Consider the following 27,495-nt stretch of genomic DNA (forward strand, 5'->3'; position numbering starts at 1 on the left):
TTAGAGATTAATGGCTTAAATGTATAAAATAACAGTTTAAATGTCGTAAATTAATAGCTTAAATGTTATAAATTAATGACTTATATGTAATAAATTAATAGTTTAAATGTTAGAGATTAATGGCTTAAATGTATAAAATAACAGTTTAAATGTCGTAAATTAATAGCTTAAATGTTATAAAATAACAGTTTAAATGTTATAAATTAATAGCTTAAATGTTATAAATTAATAGCTTAAATGTTACAAATTAATGGCTTATATGTAATAAATTAATAGTTTAAATGTTAGAAATTAATGGCTTAAATGTATAAAATAACAGTTTAAATGTCGTATATTAATAGCTTAAATGTTATAAAATAACAGTTTAAATGTTGTAAATTAATAGCTTAAATGTTATAAATTAATGGCTTATATGTTACAAATTAATAGCTTAAATGTTATAAATTAATAACTTAAGTGTTGTAAATTAATGGTTTAGACGTTATAAATTACTAGTTGCAATGTTATTATGTGATATTTTTTTTTATTTACCTTATGTTTAAGTTCCTCTTCGATGTTCACTCTCCGGAAGTTCAGGCACAAAAGAGCTCGCGCGAGACTTGTGTGTTCCTTATATAACTTGACAAGGTTGCCGGGATGTCAATCAAACGGTAACGATTTTTTGCCATAGCAAACGACGGTTTTTCTATTATAACAAAATCAAAGTGAACAATTTCTTAATTTTTATCATAAATTGGTGTCTTTAACGATTTAATACAATATACATTTTTATCATTTTAATAGTTTCTACAAACTAAGACTAAATTCGCACTTCTTTGATACTAGTTTTCAACTATAAATTAGTTTGAACAAAAAGGGGAAAAAAGCCTAACGGCAGTCGATGACGTTACTGTGAAATAAGTTAAGATATTCAATAATCAGACAGATAAAATTCATATTTTGCATTATATTATAATATCGATATTTTTTCATTTACTCGTGCACGTAACATGCACGTAAACAAAGTGTCGGACAGTTTATGACAAAAACAATTCTACTATAATATCCAAATATTGAAATTGACCAACGGTCAAGAATGATCAGCCTGATTATTTAAACCTGTCGCGCGACAAATACTTTATATCCTTACTATATATGATTTCTCGTTTATATAATAGCAGTTCACGTTCAGATAAAAGAATTCTCTATAGAATTCTATACAAGATAAACGAAACTAACGGTATCATCAAATAATAACATCAGAATCGAACGATTATTTCAATTTTTGTTCACTGCATTCAGCACTGTGCAACATTGCAACTTATACTTGTAGATCGTAAGAAACGCTCTGATACGTTTCGAAATTCATGTTTCACAACTATATTTATTTTATATAATTACAAAAAATTGCCCGATAAAATTATACGTAGGAGGTTCGATAAAACGTATAATTTTTTAACGATTCTTTTTCACGAAACTGTTATAACAAAGCATTATTATTTTAATAACAGTCGCATATGTATTTTATAAATTACCATTGTTTCCGTATTCGAAGCTTCCAATTCTGTTCTTTAAATTCTTCGAGTTTTTATATAGCGCGTAATAACAATTCCAAATATCCGGCCAATAATATACATTCCCAAGTGGACGTTGTAACAGCTGAAAATAACTTTGCGTTTGATCGATTTTAAGATCTTTTTTTACGTCGTCACTCGTATTATACGATACGTCCATGCGAGGATTGGTCATTTTCCAAAGAAACGGTCGATCACTATCGCCATCAAGAACCATGCGCCAGCAACAAGTGTCTGAAGAAGCCTTTCATCGCCTGCAGCGATACCAGCGTGGTCAGATCGCATTAGAATTACTTGAATCGGCCCCTCGCCGGACCTGGACGTGTAAATTGATCGTTCTCATCAAATTTCCTTTTAGGATCAACCGCCAGCGGCTTTTTCGTGATAGAATGGTTAATTCTTTTTATCGCCTTTGATACTATTTTATCAGCTCTTGGACACTATTCTCTCCTCCTATTATAGTGTTAGCATATTACATGCAGTTTTAGTCGCTTTTTACAATTTCCTCGAGATATATTATTGAGCAAATTATTATATTTATTAAGTTATTATACATATTATCGAATTGTTATAATTATACATATTATCGAACAAATTCTGCAATTACATTGTTATTATTATATTATTATGTATAATTATAGGTTATTTCATCTCTTCCCAAAACGTGTGAAATCTGAGGAAATTTTATTTTATATTTGCCGTTGCATTCTTTGTAGAATCGTATCCTTTCTGCTTATATTATATGTTCTAATTCATATAATATATATATTTGTGAGGTGATAGTACGTTAAATAATCACTCGATGCTTAGGCCAACAATATATTTATTAACAAGAGTCTTCTTTCGCGTCGCCTATCGCTTTCGGTTTCGCCAGTCAATCTCGCTGCCCGGTTACAACTCGACTTTATCGCTTCTTGGTCCGAACCTAACTGTCGATCGCGTTCGATTCTTTTCTTTTTGTCGCCCCTCAATATCCCCACTATCCACGCGTTTGTTAGACGTCCACGACCGTTGCCATGCAGCCTTCTTCTCGAACATTCGACGGAAGGACCGGTAGGATATTGATGACTCATTAGGCAGTTCGCTTCGGTGGTATATTGGCAATGTTGCCAAGTGTCGCTGCATATGTCTTATTAATATATATATATTTAATAAGAATAACGTTAGCATTTCATAAGCTTTGCGCGTAAGAAATTTCGCAAGCGACAGACAGAAATCAAAATGCACAACACGTAAAAGATATAAGCAGAACGATAGATTGTTACAACAAAGAATTAAAGGCAGGAAAAGAATTGAAATGTAGGAAATTTGAAAGGAGAAACTCGCGTCGTTATGAAATTTCTCTTTAATTCGACAATGAAATCTCTTGAATTATCAATTCGTGAACGTAATATTAAACAGGCGGAATTTAAAGCTTCTCAAACAGTCATTCGACAATTTATCTCACGAACCCTTTACACAGAAATCTCCTCAATTTTTCGATATAAAATACTTGCAAGTGATAGATAGGCAGATTATTTCTCCTTCTCGTTTCCCTTGGTATTTCCTGCAATTCGTACAAAAGTAACAGCTGTTTATTCAAACAAGACGGTGTAAGATCTGGCAAGACGGTGTCATATTTCCTAGAAATTTCCTCCACCATGTTCCCCCGCGGCTTACATAGAACCGAATTCACGAAACTCTTCAGCGAGAACTGTATCTTATTCGAGTTGCCACGCCTTTGAGGGTTTCGTTGCCGGATCGTTGTCGAGTTATCGTTATCTCTCGTTAAATTTCTCGCTGAACTTTTCTCCGCGGAACGCCTCTTCCGTGCAGAGACAGGTCGTCGAGGATTCCTTTTATCTCGAGGAAATTTCAGCTCGCGTGAACTTTTCGTCAAGACAAATTGTCTTCTTCGTTCTAGCTCTGTTTCGAGAAAAAAGTATCCACCAACGAAATAGCTAATTTTATGTTAACGTAGCCTCAACACTAGAACCATCAACATTTTAACGAAACCAATCAAAATGACTGGGGTTTTTAAAAAATATGTAATAATAAAGTATTTTTATATTCATTGACTTATTACTTTCTTACAGAAGCAATTCCATGTTATATACTACATTTTTGGTATTATTAATCCATCTGCGATTATAGTCCCTAAACGAAGGTTGGCATATTTATAAAATCGTAGAACCAGTGTGGTATTTTTAGTGTTAGCATCTAGCGATTGATCCGGAATTTTCCTGATAACTGATATCAGCATATTGAATGGTACGCAGTAAAAATTTGAAAAACGTGTGGCAAGTTGCAGAAAACGAGGAAACTGGTTAATTGGGGTTCGATAAACAGATTGCAGGACCCTTTTACACTTCGACAAGTATCAGTCGTTATATTATTCTTTTAGTTATAAAAATATAACACGAAGTAGGAATTTTAAAATAAAATTGTAGAACCAGTCAATTTCACTGGTGTGGTAGTTGTTTCGTTCATAGCTGTAACTTAATACCATAATATCTTACGTGTAACTTAATACCATCCTTATCGCACGATTTTTTAGCATCACCAGGCAAATGGTTGTTCTGTTCTAAGAAATTCTGCTCTACGACTGGCATTCTTCAATTCTACACTTCTACCACACATTTTCTTCGCATGTTCGCGATAGAAATACCTTTGTTCCAGCACATTGTATCTTATCTTTATTTTCGTTTCTGCAGATCGTTTCGTTTCGCGACTGAGTTCCCCATTTATTTCTATTGGGTTGGCAACTAAGTGACTGCGGATTGTGTCCATACAACCTAATGACAAAACCCGCAATCACTTAGTTGCCAAGCCAATATATCGTACGAAATACCAGGAACTCTGGATTTTCTAAAACATCGGATCGTTGCTGTCCACGTGCAGCTTCCCTTGTTCCCGCTCTGCATCCACTTGGTTCGAACAAGTTTGTAGAAGTTTGGTATACCGGTCGATTAGAAATTGAAATTTCAGTTGCATTTAAATTGGATCGTTCGATAAATTCTAACGAAAAGATAGCCGCGGTGAAATGGTGATTTATTCAATGGGTAGGAAAGAAAAATAGCTGAGTATTCGTTTTATATTCAGAGGTGGCCATTTGTTTCCATAGTGTGCCATAACATTTTTCTCCGGCTTGGAAAACTTCGCGTTGCTACGCATTTTCCGCTGCATTAGGTATCGACGCGTTGCTCGTTCGCCAATACGTCTACACGTTACATAATAAATTGTCATATTGTGCAACAAATTGTCCGATATGTCATAACGAATAAATGTTGTCGTTTAATCATTATCGTCTGGCTAACATTCTATCGCTTGAAAATTCAATTGAGCGTTACATTGCTCTTTCTTTTATATCCGACACAATATAACGAGATACTTACGTGCACAGTGAGACACCCTTTATCGATTGAATAACGAAACAATATGGAAAATAATAATATACGTAATGAGGACGTAGAATAAAATACGACAGTGCTGTTTCCAACGTTATGGAAGATCAATTGTTTATTAGAATAATATATTTAATATAATTGCAACGATTTAAAAATAACAATTAATTTCAATCCGAGTCTCTTCCTCATCTTTTTAACTCTTTTTAACGAAAGTGTAATAAATAGTTATGGTGGTTTTGACAAGAGCAATGAACGATTTATTCGAAATAATTAAATTATTAAGAATATATAGAATCGAGTTGCTGATTAAATTCTCGTACGATTTTTAATTACTTTAACAGCTGACATTTTTAAAAGAAATAAAAATTCAGAAACTTGAAGAACGCGTCAATTTTCTTACGTTTCGAGTAGTTAGCAACATTAAGAGTTGATCATTTTCATCGTACCAGTAATTCTATCTATACTTGTATTATGATTATTGCAATATGCTGTGAGTGTAGAAAAGAAAAACGAAGAACGCTGTCGAGTTGCTCGTTAACGATTACCCTGTTTTACGCGGATCCGTGCCACGTATCCGAAGAAAACACAGATGCAATTTGATTCTAACGAAATCATCCAGGTGAGGCATGCGCGTTGTAACCGCGTCGTAGCACGGGGGTTGGTTCGTTTCAACCCTCAGTCTGGCGCCGCGTGCGAGCGCGAGTGGATCTTGGCGCTCCCTCGCTCGAAAACGCTGTCATCCTCTCGGTTCGACGTCGCTCGAAGCGATGACTCACGACACAACCGATATTTACTGTTCAAATTCCGATGACCCAACCTGAAACAGCCCCTCAAACGTTATCAAACTCTCTCAAACTCGATTTCGATTATTGCCTATAATTTCTCTTGGAAAAGAAGATGAACATTTTCAGCGAGAAACCGTGGTCCCTGTTCCAAGAAACTCGAAAGTCTCTTAGAACAGTGCGGAAATCGTGGCTGCACAGTGCAAATCGTCGATCATCGGATGATCGATCGTGACTCGGTGAATCTATCGCGAGAAACATGCGACAGACAAACGTGGCAGTTAATTTTGGATCGGTAGAAGCCTAGTGGAACGTAGTGGTGCGAACACGTGACGGAAATGACGGTAGCCGCGTTGCAATCCCGGCTCCTGTCCGGATGACGTGACTGGGCCGGGATCTGTACAGCTCGTTGCCCTTGATGGCCGTGAATTCTCATCTAAGATGAGTATCCTATGCCGCTGGTACGCGCTCGTCCTGCTCACGTGCACGCTTTGGACTGGGCTGGCCGGCTACGCTGACCAAGAGGCTCAGATCGAGAGGCCCAAGGAACTGCTGCGGCACCAGCAGAACCATCGGCCTTCCTTCATCGAACGAAAGCTGGTCGACAAACTGGAGATGCACGAAAGCGTGACGGAGCCTTCAATGGAGCTAGAAGATGAGGAGGACACGCTACTGGACGAGGATGACAATCAGCAGGAGCCTGAGGATCGGTTGGTCTCCTTTAGATCTAAATTGGAAACTAACATAGAAAGACCAGCCACCCAAATCAGACACGGTAGATCCAGAAGTCATTTCGTGAGACAGGTGAAGCTAGATGATACCGAGTCCTCGTACGTGTTTAGTGGATCCAGTAGAAGAGCTGAGCAGATGGACAATGAATCTCAAAGTGAGGATATTTCGATTTCAGACCGGTCTAGGAGCAAGAGTGAAAGCTCTAACACGATCTCAGGCCAAGATCTGAGATCGTCGGGCACGATCGACGAACGATCTACAGCAGAATTGGACAAGCTGCTCACCAGACTATCGGAAGCTGGGTCTGACAAAAGAAAAGAAGGGAAAGTGCGCCATAGAAACGATTCTTTATACAAGTGGAAGAAAACGTTGAGCAGAAACAAGTTTAAAATCTTTAAAATTTCTAACAGAACTGCCGGCAATGGGACCGAAAGCTATGGAAACATCGTGCATGGAATATCGTTTGGTGACAGGAAAGACCTGGACGACGAGGACATCGTTCTATCAGGCGATGTTTACGACTATGGCATGATCGGAGACAGGAACAATTCGGAAAATGTAGATTACGAGGAGTATGAGAAGAGCGGAGACCAAGGAAAGTCGAGCAAGGAACCTGTCCACGTGGACATCGTCACGAGGTTCCTTCGTATCATCGAGAATCAGCATATTCTCGGTGAGAACTGCACCGCTGGGACAGATTTAAACCTGGGCGAGGGAATCGTGGACCAATATGCTCAGGAAAGGTTCAAATTGGAAGCTAATCTCGCGGTGAACAGGGCCAACATGCTGACCAGACTGTGGAAATACGCGCCAGACGTAATGCTCTCCTCGGAGTACCTGTTACACGCCAGCGTCTTGTCGATGGTCGAGTTTGACGAGGATATATTCGCCGCTGGGAATTGCTATGACAAGCTGCAGTATGGAGACCACTGGCTTTACTGTCCCTTTGCTCATCGACTTCAGGACCAAGATGGAATTCTGGTGAAGGACCTGGCGATCGAGTACAAGTATCTGAGCAACAGCAGCGAGTGGTTTTACATCGCCAGGAAAAACGCCGAGCGCGTGATCGCGAATAACGATCAATTCAGTCGCGGTGAGTGACCTGAAATTCATTTGGTTCTTTAAGCCGGATCAGATCTTTCTCTATCTTTGCGATATTTGTCGAGATTCTGTATTATTATCAGCTGTGAATGGTTTGAACCATTATCCGCAATTTTGTTGAATAGATGAAGAGTAGAAGTCTAAGAATAGTCGACTGTCTTTCTTACTGTGCTTCTTGCTGTTCTTGGCTAGCAATTTTTAAATACACTTGGATAGAAAACGAAGAGTATCGAGTAAAATAGGAAAAATTCATTTATCTGATAAAGTTATTCAGACATCTTTTTTACTAATTACAGTGACATATTAATAGGTAGGCGTAATTACATTTCATTGGACAAGAATTACCATAAATATATGGCAATGACATGGTTGTTCGTGGTAGGGCTTTAAAGAAAATTTGCTTCCTTGCTCGATGCTTCTGTGAGATCACATCACTGAGGCTTTGCCGATCAAAGGTAAAAGGCAACTAAAAGTTCCTAAAATCTAGAATTTCTTGGAAGCTTTAGTCTGCAATGGTCACTCTACGAAGAATGCCCATTCTGTGGCAGACACAGAGCAGTCGATTTCCCTTGGTCCACGACACAGTATCAATAGAATGTTTAAATAAAACCACTCATCCAGGTACCTGTTGTCTTCTCCTCCTAGTTTGAAAAGCCAAACAAGAAATCCCAGTTGTTGAAGTTTTACGTTTCCTTGCAGCTCCCAGTATTTATTATACCATAAAACAAAAAACCTTTGCTGCTTGTTAATTGGACCAGTTTTTAGATGTTCGTATTTGATTTAGAATTTCATGTTTGAATATCTACAGGATATTCTACAGGAATTTTGTGAACTATGATAGCTGCTTATCTGACCAAGATTTTGCTATAATATAAATAATATTAGTAACACCAATTATTGGAAATGGTTTTCTCTAGTAACGCTCCCAATCAGCTGATTTATCGAAGAACAGAAGAATCTGAGATTTTCTACAAGTCTACTTTTCTTCGTTGTTGGATAGATGTGCTTCTAAATCACGATCCATTAATGTGACACTATAATACATCGCACAGGAAATATATGGTGTGAGCGTGATACAGCTATGGTTCGTGACAGGAAAGACGGCAGAAGGTGGTGAAACAACATAAGACAATGGATGACGCACTTTTAGATGACCAATAACGGAAACACACGTGTTGTACCTTTAACATCGTACTAGGGAAAGGTAATTTATTACGCTATAAACCAACTAGACATCTGCCCAAATGCGAACAGTAAACGAATCCAAATATTAGGTTGGCAACTAAGTGATTGCGGATTTTGTCTTTACAACCTGATGACAAAATCCGCAATCACTTAATTGCCAAGCCAATAGATAGTCGGTAGTGCAGGAACCAAATTATGGCGTGACATAAAGTTCGTGTTATGGTATAGCATAGGATTCAAATTATGGCGTAGTGCAAAGTCCAAGTTATGGTACAGCGTAGAGCTCAAATTACAGTCTAATATAGGGCTCAGATAACAGACGAAATGTAGCGAAGCGTGGAGTTCAAACGTCGTCAAACATTCTGAACATTTCTTTCTTATTGTAAATTTTTTCAAATGGGTCAATATTTCGTTAAAAAATATAGAAACTTTGTCGAATGGCAGAACTGTGAGTTAAACATTGGGATGGTTGTCGTAACGATGACAGAGACATCTGACGGAACTTATCGCACAGTTTTTTCGTTTTCTACAACTTAATTTCGCACCTAGGGAAACCATTGCCTGTCGCGGATATTGGAAACGTCGACTCGCCGGAACGAAGCAAAGAATTCTGACCCAGATTTTAATGGAAGGCCGGTCCTCAGATTACTTCCGCTTCCCGTATGGACTACTTCATTGTCTGTCGAAATTGAATGATCGAACGGCAAAGAGGGAAAGAAATATACGCGATGGTGATTCCTTTTTGTTCGATGGTCTTTCTACTACGATATCCGGCCCTTGCGAAAAATCTGATCGCCTCTTCGAGCAGGCACAAAGTTTCCTGGATTCCTTCTAACTTCGTTTTTACGATTGTTACCCTCGGTTTATCCATCTTAGATCACGAAGAACGATCGTTAGCAATTTTTTGTTTCCACAATCTATGCAATCGAAGACACTGTAACATCTTTCGAAGCTTAGAGGTTAGGTTACGCGTAATCTCGGATTCTAGATAACTTCATTTTTATGATCGTTGGTCTCGGTTCCTCTGTGTACAAAATTCCTCGCTTTTCTATTTTTATCATTTACGCAATCAAAAATTTTGCGGTGGTCTTTCAAATTTTGCTGATCACGTTAATTAACAGATTTTGTGCCATACGTGTTTCAGGATGTTCACGAATTTTTTTAATTACCTCTGACTTATAATAAATCCATCCAATCATATTTGACAGCGAGGACTTCACTATGGTATAGTATGCTGTACGAATTTACTAACATTATTCGTGTTTAAACTGTTATTAATAACCTTATTAATAATTAATAATAATTAATAAAATGAAGTAAAGTCATATATATTAAATATGTATACCAATAATTATCAATATATATTTACCAAATTAAATTACATTTACTAAATTTAAAAAAGAGGTTGAGAACTTTCAAAGATAAAAATATAACCTATCCGATATAATGTGTCATTCCAGACACAGGAAAAATGAGAAGCGTTCACGACCGGCGTTGAAATCAAGGCATGAAACTTGTTATAAGCTTGTCGCAACGTTGTAGACATTATATCGGCCCGACGAATTAACGGTTAAATGTTTAATTGCATCGTCTGCTGGCGTGCTAATTGCACGCGTATCGTTGCCGTATTAGCCGCAACTTTTCCACCTTCTCGGTTTAATAATCGGTTTTTCGCATCGCGTGCACATATAACGTCGTTAAAATTGCCGGATATACGGCTTGGGTCTCGTTCACTCATACTAAGACATTTATTATAAACGAAATTATATATTGAACCATATATTAATAACTGTATATTATTGAAAATATAATTTATAATTGTTGAGAAGCTTTACAGCAATATAGCGTTCGTTACACGTATAAACAATGTTCATATTTAGACGAACATTTGAAAAAATAATATGATATAAAATTGAAATTGAAATATAATATGAAAATGATATTGAGGAAAATGATAGAAGCAGTATATAGAGAAATAATAATGTTTGTTTCGATTGACTGCATAATTTAGTTTCAGCATTCCTTTGTTACAGAAAATACTTAATAATATACAATATTGCGTTATTTATTGATTATCACGATCCACCGTCTGAAACATCAAGGAATGTAAATAAATTGCTGAAAATCAGTGTACTTACATAGAGCTAAATTAAAAATGCTCTGCTTGGAAATACCATGCAGATGCTTTTCAGGTCAAGCATTATTCACCAAGGTTTAAGGACAGCTTCCTTTTCACATAGAATTCAAATTCATAAGACTATCGTTCATTTTATAAAACTCTCGGATTTCTGCGAGTGCTAGAGTATCTAAACGTCAAAGCTGCTCTAGTATTAAGCCGGGCATCAGCTCGAGAACTAAGTTAGCTTATATTATAGCACACTAGCTTCAAAAATATTTGCTTCCACGCATATATACGGAACCGTTTTCACTGAAAGCGAAGCTATACTAGTGGAAATGGTAGCCTATAAATATATCGTTGCAAATATTTTCAAACCTGCCACAGCATAGCACAACGTAACCTAACTTTCCGACAAATCTTCAGCTTTCATTTCGTATCACCAGACAATGAGCAAAAGCTAGACCGAACTACACTAAGATCTAGCTTCTAGCGCGGACGATTCCCTAAAAATATATTGCAGGAAATATTTTTAAACCTACCACAGCATAGCACGACATAACCTAACTTTCCGATAAATCCTCAGCTTTCAGGTATTACCAGGCAATTAGCAAAAGCTAAGTTGAGCTATATTAGGATCTGGCTTCTAGCGCGGATGATTCCTTAGAAATATATTGCAGCAAATATTTTTAAACCTACCACAGCATAGCACAACATAACCTAACTTTCCGATAAATCCCCAGCTTTCGTGTCGTACCACCAGGCAATTAACAAAAGTTAAGTTGAACTATACTAGGATCTAGCTTTTAGCGGAGACGGTTGCCTAGAAATATATGGCAGTAAATATTTTTAAGCTTACAATAGCACGGCACAACATAGCCTAGCTCCCCGGTAGATCTCCAGCTTTCATCGTATAATCCTTTGGTCACAAGTATCTGACATGAACAACGGCGTCCATCTTGTGGTTAGTTTGCGGTCAACTAGCGGTCACTTCTTCTAAAATCGTTTCTGACTGCTGTGGACATGTCCTGGCTTCTGGCTTTCAAGTAGTTCCGTGGACAGTGTCCCCCATCCACGTGGATCAATAGTTGGGAAATAATCTGTTATCCTAAGGACTTCCTGGGGTACACTCTACGGTGATGAAATTGGAAGTTGGAAAAACTTTCACATTTGGGGAGAACAATCCTGTCACGGGGAAGATTGCTGGGATAATACCTAACGATAAAGGAAATCGAGTTTTCCAGAAGAGGAGGGCACACGGGGATAAAAAAACGATATGAGGATATGAAAAAAGAAATTTGTAGTTATAAGGAGAACGATGCAAGGATTTAGGAAGAAAGGAATTTCACTGATAAAGGGAACAAACGTATATAATAGTAAAAACAGAAACGTTGTAGCGATAAGAGGAGCGATGTAAAGACTTCAGAAAGGAATTTTAACTCTCTGACAATAAAAAAAAAATAAATGGCGATACATACAACCAAAAAGAAGTGAGAAGAAAAGGAGAACCGAAAAAGAATTTCAGTGACGAGAAGAATTTGCAACAAGGAATACTCAGCAATAAAGAGGTTAACGCACACATACACGCAAAAAGAGGAATTCAAGAAATACAGGGAACCATTGTAACACCCTATAGATAAAAAAAGTCGTGCACATTATAGAACATAACCTTCATCGTGTGATCGTTAAAAATAATCTAGATTTGCATTGTCGAAAAACAAAGTCGCTGTCCAGTGCCTGACCAATAATCTCGATAATTTTCTTGAAATATTCACGACTTAATATACTTAGTATACTTAGACTTTAATACATTATATCGCATTTGGTTGACTTTATCAATTTTTCAAATAGGAAAAAGTTAACTAGATTGTAATTTATAGTATCGATATGTTGGTAATACCTGACGTCTCGATGATAGCTGTTAAGGACTAAACTCGATTTAATTCTAGGGAAATTTTTATCCGAAGAGATTTTTACACCTGTTTACATTAAAATCGATTTTACTCTCTCTCTTCAACGAAATTGCTTACGATTTACTGCTGGACGTATATTCAACGTTTCCGTGGCGTGCTAGCTGCAATTTCGAGATTCGTACTTAACATATTGTAACCGAACGGCCTCGTTTCCCGGAAAACTGGTAATGGCCGTGGAATGAAAAGCGAGTCGTTATACCAAGGAAATGGAATACATTTGTAACACAGGCTCGCATTCTGGATCGTATTTCCTCCATCTGTCAGAAATTCCTCGAGTATCCAAATTTTTGTCATTCTTTTAAAGAATTCTCCTCTTACAGCGGTTTCAGGTTATGTTTTATTAAGACGGATTGTCTTTTACAAATTTTTGAAGTGTTCAAACATGCTGTTTTAAGGTATCTTTGACTTAAACCTAGTTTATATAGAGTTTGCCTTGGCAATTACTGGCATATTTAAATCAATATCAATTTCGTGAGTCAAATTTGTTTTAGGTTATATTAGGTTTTATTACGACAAACTGTCTTTCATCTATTTGGCAAAAATTTTGCAATATATATGCATATATACATGTAAGTTATAACATTCCTTTAAGCAGTTTTTCATTCAAAGTTTTAGTACAACAAATTATAATTTCCTTAATCCAAACTAAATCCGATTCGATTTAACTTAAATTGCGTTTGAATCCATTATGATTTCACCTATTTTTTTCCTATTTTCTTCGTGGTATCAGAGTATCTCTCTTACAATAATCGATAACAACATTAAAAGTTACGCTTAAATTCACAACTATTTGCCCTAATATTCCCTTTATCCCTTCTTTTTACGTAGCTAAGCCTGTAAGATTTCCAAACCCTTGAACGCCAGTATACCAAAGATCTTAACGTATCCTGACCTACCAACTTCAAGAAATCATTATCGGAAACAATACACGGTGTTCAGGTTTCTGATGTGCCAAATATAATTTTGGCATCGCTGAAGTTTCTAATCTTTGGGGAAGACCCTGGTTTGCAGCTTAACGATACCATAGGAACGTTCTCGGCCTAAGGGTTAACTTCAGCAAAGAACCGAATCTAACCTCAACGAATCATCGGACAAGTAAGACCACGCGATGTACGTGACAAGGAACGCGTTAAGCTGGATTCTTCCGAACAATTCCAGCAAGAACGTTATCCTTTTGCGTCGTCACGCAAAGCAAACGGAAACAGCCGGGTCAGGTAAACAGCGGTTTGCTCGTTTGCCGAGCGCCCTCTGCTTCCTGTTTTCTCTCTTGTCCCCATACGGTGCAGTACTCGACTTATGGCCTCGAGGAGAACCAGACGTGCTTTCTGTTCTTTCTCTCTGTCGTCATTGTTGGACGTTTCGCCGTTGTACACGGGAGAACGAATTCGTGTTTGTTGCCTGGTGTTTGTCGAAACGACGACGTTTGCCCAACTCGAACTCGTTTCATCATGGAGTCTCGCTGCGAAGCTGTTGGCTGGAACTTCAGATTGATGTTGCGTGCAAGCAAGTTCCGTTCAACGAGAAACGTTCTCCCAGAAGAAGCTTTCCCTATATGGAAATTCGATTTGATGTCAGGGGAACGGCTCCTTCCCAAGTTTCGGTCAACGGGATTAGATCTTTTTGCGCGTCTTGTGGAATGGAAGGTACTGGGAAGATTTTGCAGGAAATTTAAGGCCTTGACCAGGTTATATATTGCAACAATCGAATAACAGTGCTTATGGAAATGAAAGGGAAACATTCTGTGAACTTCTTGCAATATCGTGGCAAAGAGTTTTTCGTTCTTCGCCAGAGTGGAGTGAACAGTAGGATCGGATTAAGTTTCACGGATCACGACTATAGTTGGACTTAGCAACGAAACGGTTAATTACCGTCGCTATCATCGACCCGCATCGTCGATACGGTATCGCGTATCACAGTCAGTACGAAACGACTGCCACTTGCGTTTCCACAGTCTCGTGTCCTCGTCAAATATCCAAATTTCTCCTTGTGCCGTTGAATCATTTGCCGTGATACGGTGATGCACCAAAGTATTCCAATGTTTATCAGAAAATCTTGCTACGAATATATTAGCCGCGTTATACGAAAGTTTTTGAGATTTCGTTGCCACCGCTTGAAGTTTCCCAAACGAGAGCCCAGCTTATTCTCCGCTACAGAACTATCGAACGTATCGTTCAAGCGACACTGTCGAACGCATCGATTAAGCGTTTTGGAGGAGCGCGTCGCGAAATATGATACGTCTCACGTTACGTCGCCCTTGAAATCGTTCAGATTCTACCCGAGACGTTTGTCAACATCGCGGGAAAAAAAAACAAGCGAGACATATCAGGCGACGAAGTTACAACAGTTTGGTGAACTGTCCATCTAAAAATGTTATAAAAACGTTCGAGTAATTTCGCGAGTAGATGTATGCTACTATCGTTTCGCAATACTCTAGAATGTGCGGTACTGTTATTACCTTCAGGAATAACAATATTCGCGGTTTCGCCTGGTGTTGGGATACGTTGGCGAGTCGCTGTAATTTCCTCGGTCTACGTGGTTGAATAAAACGAGGCAGTGCCACGGAATCGATTGGGGTTAGCTTTTTCGATTGGACATATTAAACAGGCCGGTTTAATGCGGTTAAACGGCGATACAATGGTTCGTTTAAACTCTTCAAACCCTCGATCCACTCGAGCTGCTCCGCTTTCGACACTTCTGACGTTACGGTTGGTTCGAAGCCGATATTACGCGGTCTACCGCTTTCCCCTACTTGCCAACTAATTGCTAATACATTCATTGAAAGTGCCTGCTCTAGCTCATTTCTCTATATACTTTCTGCTTCTAAACTCTCGGTGGTGAATAGCGAGCAGCAAACAATCGGCGAAACATTTCACGAAAATTGCTTTTGCTGGAACGTGTAGCCTCTTGGAACGCGTATAACGGCATTCTATGGAACATGCGCTGCGAAACTAGCGGCTACCCTGCCCTATTTCCATTGTTTTAATTCTCAGTCGGTACGGTCGGGTCGCGTGCACGAGTAATAAAAAACTTTCACACCGACGTACGCTTCGACGATTTCGGATTATCTGTTCGGCGAGAAGATTCTTTTACCGGTAACAAGAGTTGCTGTGTACTACGATGATCAAAGGGAAGTTGACGATTGCCACTCTATGAGTTTCCATAATCTTGTTACGTTGTATCTTTAATATCGGGTTGGCAACTAAGTGATTGCGGATTTTGTCATTAGCTGGCAATGACAAAATCCGCAATCACTTAGTTGCCAACCTAATATTTGGCGAGAAGAGAAACTGGACTTTGTCCTGGTAAACCAACATGTTCGAGATTTTTATGTAAACCAATTTAGTCGCCACGTTGAACAGGTCGGTGAATCGAGAAACAAAATGTAAGGACGACATTATTGCGAGCATTATTTTTGAAATTTATTAAAATGCAGACATTTTGAGTATAAAGTGGAGTCGACTAGCGTTGCTTCTGAGAAACTCTTATTACGTTGTCACGTATCTCATATCACAGCGTCTATCGCGTATTATGTTTTGTTCATCGTATTTTCCTGCAATATACTCGGTGTTTGAATTATTAGCGAATAATTAGTATTGCACGTCATATTGTTTAATATATGTGATATTCATTTCAGCATTACAAATTGTAAGCTATAAATGCGTTAATCCGAACGCGTGTATCGCCGAAACGACGAAGCATCGGTTTGAATTTCATCCGATGAAACGAAAATAAACAAGTTTCCGCGTGTTTATCGTGTCGCGTTTATTTTGCAGCTGGCGTGCTACTGGAGAAGAATTTTGTCGGATAAAAAAATAAGATCTGAGAAATGAAGCAAATGTCGATGGGACGCTAATGCATTAAACAAAAAAAAAAAAAAAAAAAATAAATAAAAAAGGAAAATCTGAGAAAATTGAGTCGTAGACTATTTTCCTACCGATATCTGCCGATTAGATTGGTTATTTATGCAACTTTCCAAGGCCAATAAAGCCAACATGGCGTAAAGAAAGGTTAGCGAAGCTTCGACCTTCTAAGCCATTGAATTTTCATCCCTTGAAAATATAATGCTGCCTTTTAGGCTATCTCTGTCCTATGGAACTTCTTGCGTTTGCATTTTACGAGAATACGAAGAAGATAATGGAAATCATAAGGAGAAATAAATACTTTTGTTATATTATTTCACGTGTGGATGTAAAAAGTTGGAAGGAATGTTGGGACACCCGATGAAAAACATAAATTTAGCATTTGCAGAAGATTATGTAAATCTGCAAGCCGATTCTCGTTGGTTCGTGAAAATTCGCAGCTGGTAATTTTTCGTTAAAGAATGGGCCAAGAGGAGAGCTGGAAAATTCCATGGACGTTTTAAGAGATATTACTGAAAATAATCCACGACAAACGAGAAGTATAATCCATGAAAGTATAATAATCCATTCTACCGTTATTCGTCGCTTGACTCGGACAGAAAAAACGAAGAAAGTTAACGAATGGCTTCTTCGCGCCAGTTAAACGATATACAGAAGCTTAGTCGTTTTGTTATTTCAAACAAAAATTAAAAAAAAAAAAAAAAAAAAACAAAAGGAAACTATCCAAAAAGTCGACTTAAACGAAACGTTCTATAAAACTGTTATCATTAACCGCGGAAGTTGATTCGATGTTTTCAGAGAGATTCGCCGATCTTTCATTTATCCGTTTTATTTCTCCTTATGAATCATTTTCAACTTATTCGAACGATGGGAAATCAAGTTCTTGTTCAATTTAAAGTTTTTTTCCGGATCCAAATTGTTTGACTTACATCTTTCGAATATAACTATGTAAGTAGGTTTTCAGAAATGATAAAAAAATGTTTCAGTTGAATATATAATATTAATCAGTTTCAAGGTATAAATTCAATGTCGATATTTAGTAATCGCTATATTTAATCACATGTAGCCTGTTAGCTAGAAAAATTTACCGGATGTTCAGCTGGACAAATTGTAAAGTACAAATCAAATAATAAAACAAAATTTACCCTGTCGCAGTTGTCTTCTTAACGTCGTGCGGTTTCTTCGACGACTAACGAACGTATAGAGAGAAACGGTAGGTGGAAGGGAAAGTAGGCGCGCGAGGCACGGTAGTACAGTGGGCAGCACTAGCTCCAGACTTACGCACCACACGTTACCTTAGATATTGGGATAGGGAGGCCGTTAGGAAATCTTATTTGCAAAGTTTCGCACGTCATAGACCTCTGGAGGCTGAGGGAAGAATATACGTTGCCTAACCCTTACTGACGAGTCCTCTAGCAAACCCTGGACCAAACATTCTCCTCGTCTTTCTTTCTTCCTTCTCTCTCGCTCCTACGTCGAACCCCAAATATTATTCAACATACGTCTTCCCTTTCTACACGAATTTTAGGTGACTCACGCAGTCGTTGAAAGACTCGTGCGCGCACGTCTTTTGAAATTCTATTTATAACGCGGCTCACCTTCTTCCCAAGCGTTTCTATTGAGTTGGCAATTAAGTGATTGCGGATTTTGTCATTACCATCTAGTTGCCAACCCAATACATCGTCAGAGGGCTTCCATTCAGGACTTCCAGATGATTTCCTTGATTGTATACTAAGTGCCGCTATCACAGTCTGCGGCAATATCATTTTATTTGTATGTGTGACTTTTCGATCAATACGCGGGCTTATCTTTATGGTTGTATTGAATATGGGAGCAGAGGAGGCTTTTACTCGCTTCAGGGATTCCTGCAGAAACCTTGGTGCCACTTTCAGTTTGGGGAACAGGAAGAAGCGAGCAGAGGCCAAATCCGGGCAGTAGGCTGGGTCCCAGGGAACCCATCAACCAAGCGTGGAACAATGGTCGCGACCCAGGAGATGTCAGACACAAAGCGAGGGTCACGAAGTCGAAAGTGAAAAGTGAACGTGTTTTTTTTTTTTTATCCAAAGCGATTGTCACCGTGAAATGAAATAGTTGCACGATCGTCTTCGCTTGAAAGATAAATCCAAGGGGTCATGTGTCTGTGAACTAATTTCAATATTCTAAACCAATCTAATTAGACTAAATTGGCTACTGGAATACGCGTGCAGATGCAGACTTCTTCGTCGCAAGATTCTTCGCCGAGTTGCAAATTTTTTCGATAACGACGGATGACGCACACGTATGCGTCCTCAGGTGTCGAATTCGAGATGCTCGTGACGCACGCGTTGCGTCATTACTTACGAACACGTTAAATATATTGCTTCATTATTTTTGTATTTTTAAACGATCGAAGGGCAGAATTTCTATGAAAAATTCGCGTGTACATCAATGGTCCAGGAATATGTATATAAAAAACAAAAATATTGTCGAAAATATAATGATCGTACAATAGATTTTTATTTTGTCGTTTACGCGTTGACTATGAAGCACATTTTTATTAGTTTAGTGCACTACATTTTGTTTACACGGTCCTGTTTCTATGCGAGGTTGCAACATATGAAATAGTCGTATTTTATTTTGTAGTTCCCCGTATTTTATCCCGTTTTTTTCTAACGTATCAGATTTCACCGAGCCTTAAAAAATATACGTTTACACGATATTCCCTGTTTAGCTGGGAAGACTGAAATATCTGGAAAAATACGAACGATACGATAAAATATTTTGGACGAGAGTTGCGTGCTATCGAGGGGTTACAACATTCTGTGCTTTCGTTTATTTCATCTCGCGACGACTTTGAAACGTCCTGTAAATGTGACATTAAAATTTTGAAACTGATACCGCCAGCTTTTATTACGTATTCTTGTAGCTGATATTCGAACGTCATCGAGACGCTATAAACTCTTGTCGTTTGCACCAGCCGCTATGGAGAAAAATTAAAAAAAGATAAAATCGTATGTGAAAAGGTAAATTTTCCAATATCCCAACATCTAGCATCGCTATTTAATATCAACAGTGCGAAGAAACCATGAAATATTTCATTTCTCAACCATTTACAAAACCCAGGTATAAAAATCTCTATGTTTAAAAAAAATACTATTAGGTTGGCAACTAAGTGATTGCGGATTTTGTCATTAGGTGGCCACTTACTTTTCTCTACTATTCTGTATGTATAGAAATGACAATGTACATATAAAAAGCACGTATAAATACATTATAGAACATGCATAAGAAGCAAAGAAATAGAATTTGTATGTGGAATAAACAACAACAACAGTAATAGGAATATCAGAAGTAATAAAATTTGGTCCGCTGTTATCGTCACTTCCTGTCTAATTTTTAGCGAAGATTTAGTGGGAAATGGCAATAATAATAAAAGTTAACGTAAACTACATAGACAGGTACGGAGTTGGGCGGAAATTAGGGAAATAACCGATACAACAGAGCCCGGTAGTTAATTGAATTCTCCGCTTTAACAACGTTTCCAGTTCGCCAGGAACACGGCACATCGAAATCAGCTGACGTCGGCATGCGCGTTGCTATACTTAGCCACCAATAATTATCGAAATTGATTTCCTTGACACGTTAATGAGTCGAAGAAAATGGTATCTAGGTACTTTGAAGGTTGTTCGAGATTTGCCGAAGAAAACGTGACTCATTAAATGTCAGGGCACCTATTCATAGCGAAGCACTTGGGGCTTATCTTTACGAAAGCGACGAGAGGATCGCGATAGCGACAACGTTCCACGAATTTCATCGATTTCGCGAAATCTCGCCACGGGAACAGCTCAATTTAACACCTGTTTGCATCGAATTTTATTTGAGACACCCTTTTGTCGATCGAATTTTTCAAGCTTCCCTGCCGTTTCGTGAGATATCCGCAGTCCTGTTTCGATCGTTTGAATTTTCCCGCCGAATTGTCGATCTAAATTTGATCGATTTCGGTGCAATAGCAAGTTCAATTCACCACGTGTTTAACACTATTTTAGCGATATTCGAGGGCTTTCTTGATCGATCTTTGGAATATTTGGCATTTGTGGATTTTTTGAATTTCCGCGCCAAATTGCCGAATTGTCTTTCATAGATTTTCACGAATCGCGTTAATTTAGCACCCGTTCGTTTCCAATTCCGTTTGCAACATCTTGCACAAATAAATTTTATGTACCTTTGCATCGTTTTGCGCAATGTCCAGTATCTCGTATTTCGGTCGTTTAAATTTTCGCGCCAAGACGGCAACCATTGCGTTAACATCGAAAATTTCGTTTCCAAGAGGTCCCAGCAACACGACAAGTATTAGTATTAACTTTAGTCAATGTTAATTCCTGCGGAAAGATTTCCAGTTCGATAGGCAAAGGAATGTCAGGTATTCTTGTTTTCAGGTGAATCTTTCGGCACTCGAACGATTTCTTGTAAGTCGGATTTTCTGGGAAAGTTCGCCAATTAAAAATTTGCTCGCATTAAACACGAGCAAAGGAGATTCTTCTGGCGAAAGTTTTCCACTCTGGCTCCTTGGAATTCCTCTTGAGCGTTTGAAACGCGGCTAGGGGCGATAAAAAAATAAAAAAGAAAAGAAAAGAAAAGAAGAAGAGATACCAAGGTGATCGTGGCGGTCGTAAAAGGGTATTTATCGTTGAACAAATTCCTTGCGCTAACTTTCGTCATTAATATTACTCGTCGATGTCTATCGTCCGCTCAACATCTTCTTTTCGCTTCTTATCTTATTCATTGCTGCATTTTCTTACGCCATTCTCGTCCAATCCCAGCAAACCGTTATAATTGATGGCCCATTTAATCATATTAATGATAATCTTCAGGTCTTCGAGGACAGGATCTTCTGCACGAGCCCTACCGTTTTCTCCGGGGGGTTTTCTTTTAGGTTAGGTTTCGCTTTCACGGATTTCTAACGAATGTTCAAAGCGATTAACGAATAATATCTATTTGGGATATTTTGTGTTGATCTTTTGTTAATCCTTAGACGTTTCATATTAACTCTTTGTACCATGAAATAAATCGTTGAAATTGAAATTATGCCATTGTTCGAGACAATCGTGATTTATGGGATAGGTTAGGAAGGTTAGAGTAAGGTTAGGTTGGAAACAGCACCTAGTGTAGAAATTTGCACAGCGATAAAAAATTTAAAAACTTCTTTGGCAGTGACGAACAAATAGCTGGAACACAGTGGTGTGTCCTGTTCGCTCGTTTCCCGAGTCAGTCGGCCCATCTTCCGCTCGAATCTGTTCACATTTTACCAGACAGAACCGTTCGACCTTCGATCCGGCCGCCCTTTCGAAAAGAAGAAAAACTTGCTGAAGTATCGATTCTGCCAGCCATTGAAAAACCAGGCCCGCCTGGGCTGCAACGAGAGACCGAGTTAGGTTGCACCGATAACGCGCGTTTTTTCTAACAATAGAATCGTCGGACACACGCAACGCCAGAAAATCTGCGTGCGGATATTTCCATCATGGACTTTTTAATTCTTCGTAACTGAAAAAATAAGTCACCCATCAACAAGCTCAACATGTGTGGAACGCATGAATGTGCAATAAAACAAATTCTTGTTTTGAGATGTACAAGAGAATAGAGCACTGTTCGTTAATGCTTCAAGTTATTATGTTATATGTAAAATAGTTATTCTAGTCTAATAAATGTTGTATTTGATAAAACGTTATATAGTATCGCTTTAACAGTACCGGCGTTACTACAAAAAGTTCGAATGTAACTCCGATTGACGATTACAAATAACGGCGATAATATTTTATCCGCAGTTTGTTTACCTTTGAACCTAGCAAACCAAAACAACGCTGGTATTGAGGTGATTTTCGTATAGGACGTGTAGAGTATATTTAATTAACGATTCTCGCTTTCGACTCTTTACGTACGACTCTCGATTCCAACTGTTTTCTTCATCCGATTCGTTTCTTTCCGTCGCCCCTCAATATCCCCACTACACACGCGTTCGTTACACGTCCACGTTGCCACATCTCCTACCAAATATTTGGCGAAAGGATCGTAGGGATATCGATGGCACATTACGCTTCGGTGATATACTTTCTACCGACGAAACCGTTGGAAAGCTTCGTTGTCGAGTACAGTATCAGAGTACAATGTTCCCGCTACAGTGTCCCGAGGCACAATAATACGAGTCTCTGCCGATTCAAATCTTCCGTTGACTTATGTGCCGCTACACACGTGATAACCGCAATATACTTGCGAACTTGTACGAACTGCGAAGCGTAACAGCGTGTCGTATAGTGCGTGGACCTTATTGTTGGACGTTCATATAAGCCATAAGCGGATTGATGCTCGTCGGTGGTTACAAGCATATAATAAGAGCTTAGCTAAAGTTCAGTTCGAACGTACAGTTAGGTCAGTTGCAGCAATTTCTCCGAACGTTGGCGAACGACTATTATCACATGAAACAAGCTGTTGCTCGAAAATAAGGTCGCATATGTTTGTAAATATAAACGTAGGACTCTATTTATCGAATTTATCGCATTTTTTCGGCGTCGAACACTTTACGTAATTGCAGTTCGTACACGAGCTCGCCAACTACTTTCCTCGTTATTATTTTTCGTTCGCACGATAGTTCGATTCAGTTGCAGCAGCGAAAGTTGGGTCACCGGGACTCTCACTCGTCTCTCGTGTGGATTTTATAAAAAAATTATTAATTTTATAGAAAATTATGTTATTCTAGCGTTTATAGGACAATTTTTATGAAACTCTTTCTCCTTCACGCGTGAACAAAATCCGTTAGCTTCGAAGGAGAATTAGTGCGAGTGCAGGCGAACGATAAAGAGGAAAATTAATTATTTGCTGTTACATTTCACCGATGTTTCGTTTGAATTTGACACACGAGGGACGTATCGAGTCGCGGAAACGAGTTACGTGACATTTCGTTGGAATAAACGCAGTTGCGCCGTGATATGACATAAACGTTTTTTTATATAATACTCTTTAATATTTTTCTCCGATGTAAATATTTTTGCACCTGGAATTTTTCCGACTCTCGTATCGTAGCGCGCACGATATTTTCATAAACGCTTTACGTAATCGCGAATATCAATTTTATGATCGCGATTAACGTTAGTCGACAAAAAGCAGACTCGAACAAGATACTAATTAACTCTGCACGCACCAATTCTTGGAAATCCAAGGGAAGAATCGCTATCAGCTGGAAATCCGAGAGGAAAACCTCCCTTTTTAATTCCACCCTACTTCATTTTCCGTTGCGCTTGTCATCACGAAGAATAGAAAGAATTTTTCGGAAAATCTCTACTCGCTGATCTTTCGCGCCAATTTACATTTAGATCATTTTGAAGTTTACTTTACGCACGAAAATACTTGTTATTCTTCAAGGTGTATATATATTTGAATTAAATTTAATTTCCTAACATATAATAACAGACGTATCATAGATGCGTTCTTATTGGGTTGGCAACTAAGTGCCGTTAGGCCAAAAGGGCCTGGAAGCTTTTACCGGGTGGTCGTTATCTGGAGAGTCGAGTTGAGTAGTCTTGAGTTGACAGTCGAGTGGTGGGGAGTCGAGTTGTCGTAGTTGTGAGTGAAGAGTCGAGTTGAGTAGTTGTGAGTCGACAGTCGAGTGGTGGAGAGTGGTAGTCGTGAGTGGAGAGTCGAGTTGTGAGGAGTCAAGTCGTGAGTTGAGAGTCGAGTTGTTATGAGTTGTAAACTATTAGTTGTGAGTTGTGAATTAACTATTTAGTTATCTTAGTCACAGCACATTACTGTATTTAGTTCACGTTAAATAACTATCGTTTCCTGTTTAATCTATCGTAAATAGATCTATCGATCAATAAACTTATCATATAGGATAGAAATCATTGTAAAACCTAATTCCTAATATTTCTAAATAAATCAAAAAATCCTATAATACTTATACCTATACTTATTTCAATATATTTTTCTATTACAAATTCATCCATTCGTTCCTCCGTCAGTCAACCTCAACACACCAGAAATGAAACTCGAAGGTGAACCAAAAAATGTTCCAGCTCGCGCAAACGCCGAATAAAGTTTCAAATATGATTTTCCGGGAAACGAATGGTCAAACGTTGTTCCACGTCGCTCGTGGAATTTCCCTTGCTTGTTAATAGTATCATGATTTCTGCAACATGCCGTATAAAATACGTTTCACGAACAGTGTGTGCGAGCTTTAGCGAATCTCAGCCTTTTGGCCTGACCTAAATTGGTAATCATGTCATCGGTCACAAAGATTATTGTCGTATAGTAAATTAGAATTAACGGGCGCATTGTTCAAGTTGCTTCTTGCTGCTTCATGCAACGATAATGGGACCGTAAACACTGATAATGGTCCGGAAGTTACTGACTGTTTTACGGTTAACGAGCTTCTCAAACACTTGAACCAGGAAACTCGTTTCTCGACGCGAAGCTTCCGGTCTTCTTCGACTTTCTTTCAACGATGCTCTTTGTTCCCTGCCTTTCTTTACGCTCAACCACAACGTGTTTTCTTTCCCTTCTCTTCCTTTTTTTTTTTCTTTCTTTCGATCCAACATTGTACATTCCACTAGCGCCACAGCGCCTAAGAGAACGCTCGTACGTTTCCGATACAAGTTAACGAAGTTGAAAGTTACCAAGTTACTTTCGATTCGAGTTTCTTACCTCGAGTCTCGATTCTACTTTTAACATGTTCGCTGGTCTTTTGAATTACTAGGAGAATTATCGAAATATGTGCAATTTTGTGTGCTACATTAAATTATGTTCAGCTGGACAAATTGTAAAGTACAAATTAGATTAAAAAGAAACACTAGATTAGTCGCGTAGTAGTGACACACATATATGACTATGAGCATGTGGAAATATGTGCGTGCACAGAGTCTCGTAAAACAAAAGAACGCGACTGTTCAGTTGGTAAAGAAGCGTGGTAAAGAAGATGGTGAGACAAAGAGAGTGTCGAGACGCGTGCAAATGTGTATCCACGAATATCTTGTACATCCCATATCAAATAAATTCGAAACTATTTTGACGTCAATTCTAAGTATAATCCAAGTGTTCCTATACATTTATTTCGACGATTGAGATCCACAATTCTCAATGAGAATGATAAATTACTTTGAGTAATTAGCACTCGGGTTTGCACTTTCGATTTACGTAGCCTCGGGTTATAGTCGGTCGAATTACCTCGGCCGAATTTGGAAAATTTCCACCAAAATCCTCCAATGTTATACGATATGTACGACCATCGGTTAAATCGCTATTTATTATTTTTCTAATTTTTATCGCTGATACTGAAACGCGTGGGAAAGCGAATCTTTGTTTGTACGTACGATTTTTCAACCACTGGTTGAATAAACCGAGCTCCTCAGCAGACAGATAAGCGTTGTACAGGGAAATAATCGCACTTCCTGAAAGTCCCTTGAATAATATGCAGCCTCGAGGGGCGCGATGCAAATTTCGTGGATCACAGGCTTTTTCTCGGCGAGCTTCGAGTTTCCACAGATGGAAACAAACGAAACGTAGAAATAAACCAAGTGCTTCTCGTTCGCAGCAAATGCAAACAGATCGTTCATTCGATGTGTTACTCGCCGTTCGTCATGATGTTTCATATCTCAAAGAAATCTCTGCCTAGTTAGTTGCCACCATCTTCCTTATTTTCACATTTCCACGAAAATACGAATTTGCATAAACGTCGGCCCCCTGGTCGTTGCTGTAGCTCGTCACAGCTTTTGTCGAACCAACTCGCTGAAACCTCGTCAAATCTGTAACAAAATAGCCGCAAATACGTTCAGAGAGAAAAATATTGGCCAAACAAAAGCGGATGGCCGGTATTTAATGTGAAACGAGCCCAGTCCCCGGGCGAAATAAAACGAAACGCATGTAAAAGGGGCACATTTATCGCGACGATCGAACGTTACTAAACAAATTTGCCTCCGCTGTTAAACGTTCGCTGCGTCAGTGTGTGACCATTTTGCGATCACCAACTGTTTCTGCTCTGACCAGTCAATATTTCGTCGTTCAGCAACCAGTGCCTTTGGCATTTTCGATTCGAGTAATCCGAAGCCATCGAGGACCTGCAAAACCATCGACCGATCCACGCTGATTATTCGCCTTGTCCTAAATTCGTTGCGAGTGCGGAGGATTTCCAGGACCAGCAAGATCGGCTGACGATTGCCACAGTAGATTTCAGGCTGTTTTCGGGGATTAAGAACCGTTTAACGTAACCTTTGGTCCACTTCAGCTGGACTGGTCAACGTTGGACGAAGGTAACTAAGCTGGATTTCTTTGTGGCTGGTATTTTTGTTTTTATTATTTAATTTGTACTTTACAATTTGTCCAGCTGGACATTTGGTCAATTTTTTTAACTTAATTGCTAAATAACATATGGATGGCTACGGGATACCATCTTCGAGTTTGACTATTTTATCTCTTCAGTGAGGTCAGTGGGGTGTTCTCTTCGGCTGAATTGGAAGCTGAAGCCTGTTTCTTAATTTTTCGCGAAATAGAAATGCACAAGGTTGCAATAGGAAAGAAAGCGGATGATACGACGAGGAAAAATTGTCTTCTCGCGCAGTTTGGGAAAAATTCAATTCCCCCTTGTACTTGTGTTTCTAGCTCTGAAGAAATGTAAAGTGAACGTTGATTTTCTCACCTTTTCATTCCATATGATTTGAGCATCAAAGCCTTCAAATATAAATAAAAAGTTCACCTTGAAATATACGTAAATTTCTCGCCCGGTGAATTTTTCTAAAAAATTGCCTCCTATCCAAAATAAACGATCCGCATATTCCACGAACCA

General features: G+C 38.6%; 1 protein-coding gene across 1 annotated transcript in view; it reads left to right on the top strand.

Annotated features, from left to right (window-relative positions):
- Positions 1 to 5,600: 5,600 nt before the first annotated feature.
- Positions 5,601 to 27,495, top strand: part of LOC126925497 (probable G-protein coupled receptor 158) — a 169,092-nt gene continuing 147,197 nt past the window's right edge. Inside the window, exon 1 of the mRNA XM_050741083.1 lies at positions 5,601 to 7,546. Within this exon, the coding sequence (XP_050597040.1) occupies positions 6,163 to 7,546 (1,384 nt within the window). The 5' untranslated portion in view covers positions 5,601 to 6,162. The remainder of the gene's footprint in view (positions 7,547 to 27,495) is intronic.

Source organism: Bombus affinis, chromosome 16 (genome assembly GCF_024516045.1).
Source record: "Bombus affinis isolate iyBomAffi1 chromosome 16, iyBomAffi1.2, whole genome shotgun sequence".
Taxonomy (NCBI): domain Eukaryota; kingdom Metazoa; phylum Arthropoda; class Insecta; order Hymenoptera; family Apidae; genus Bombus; species Bombus affinis.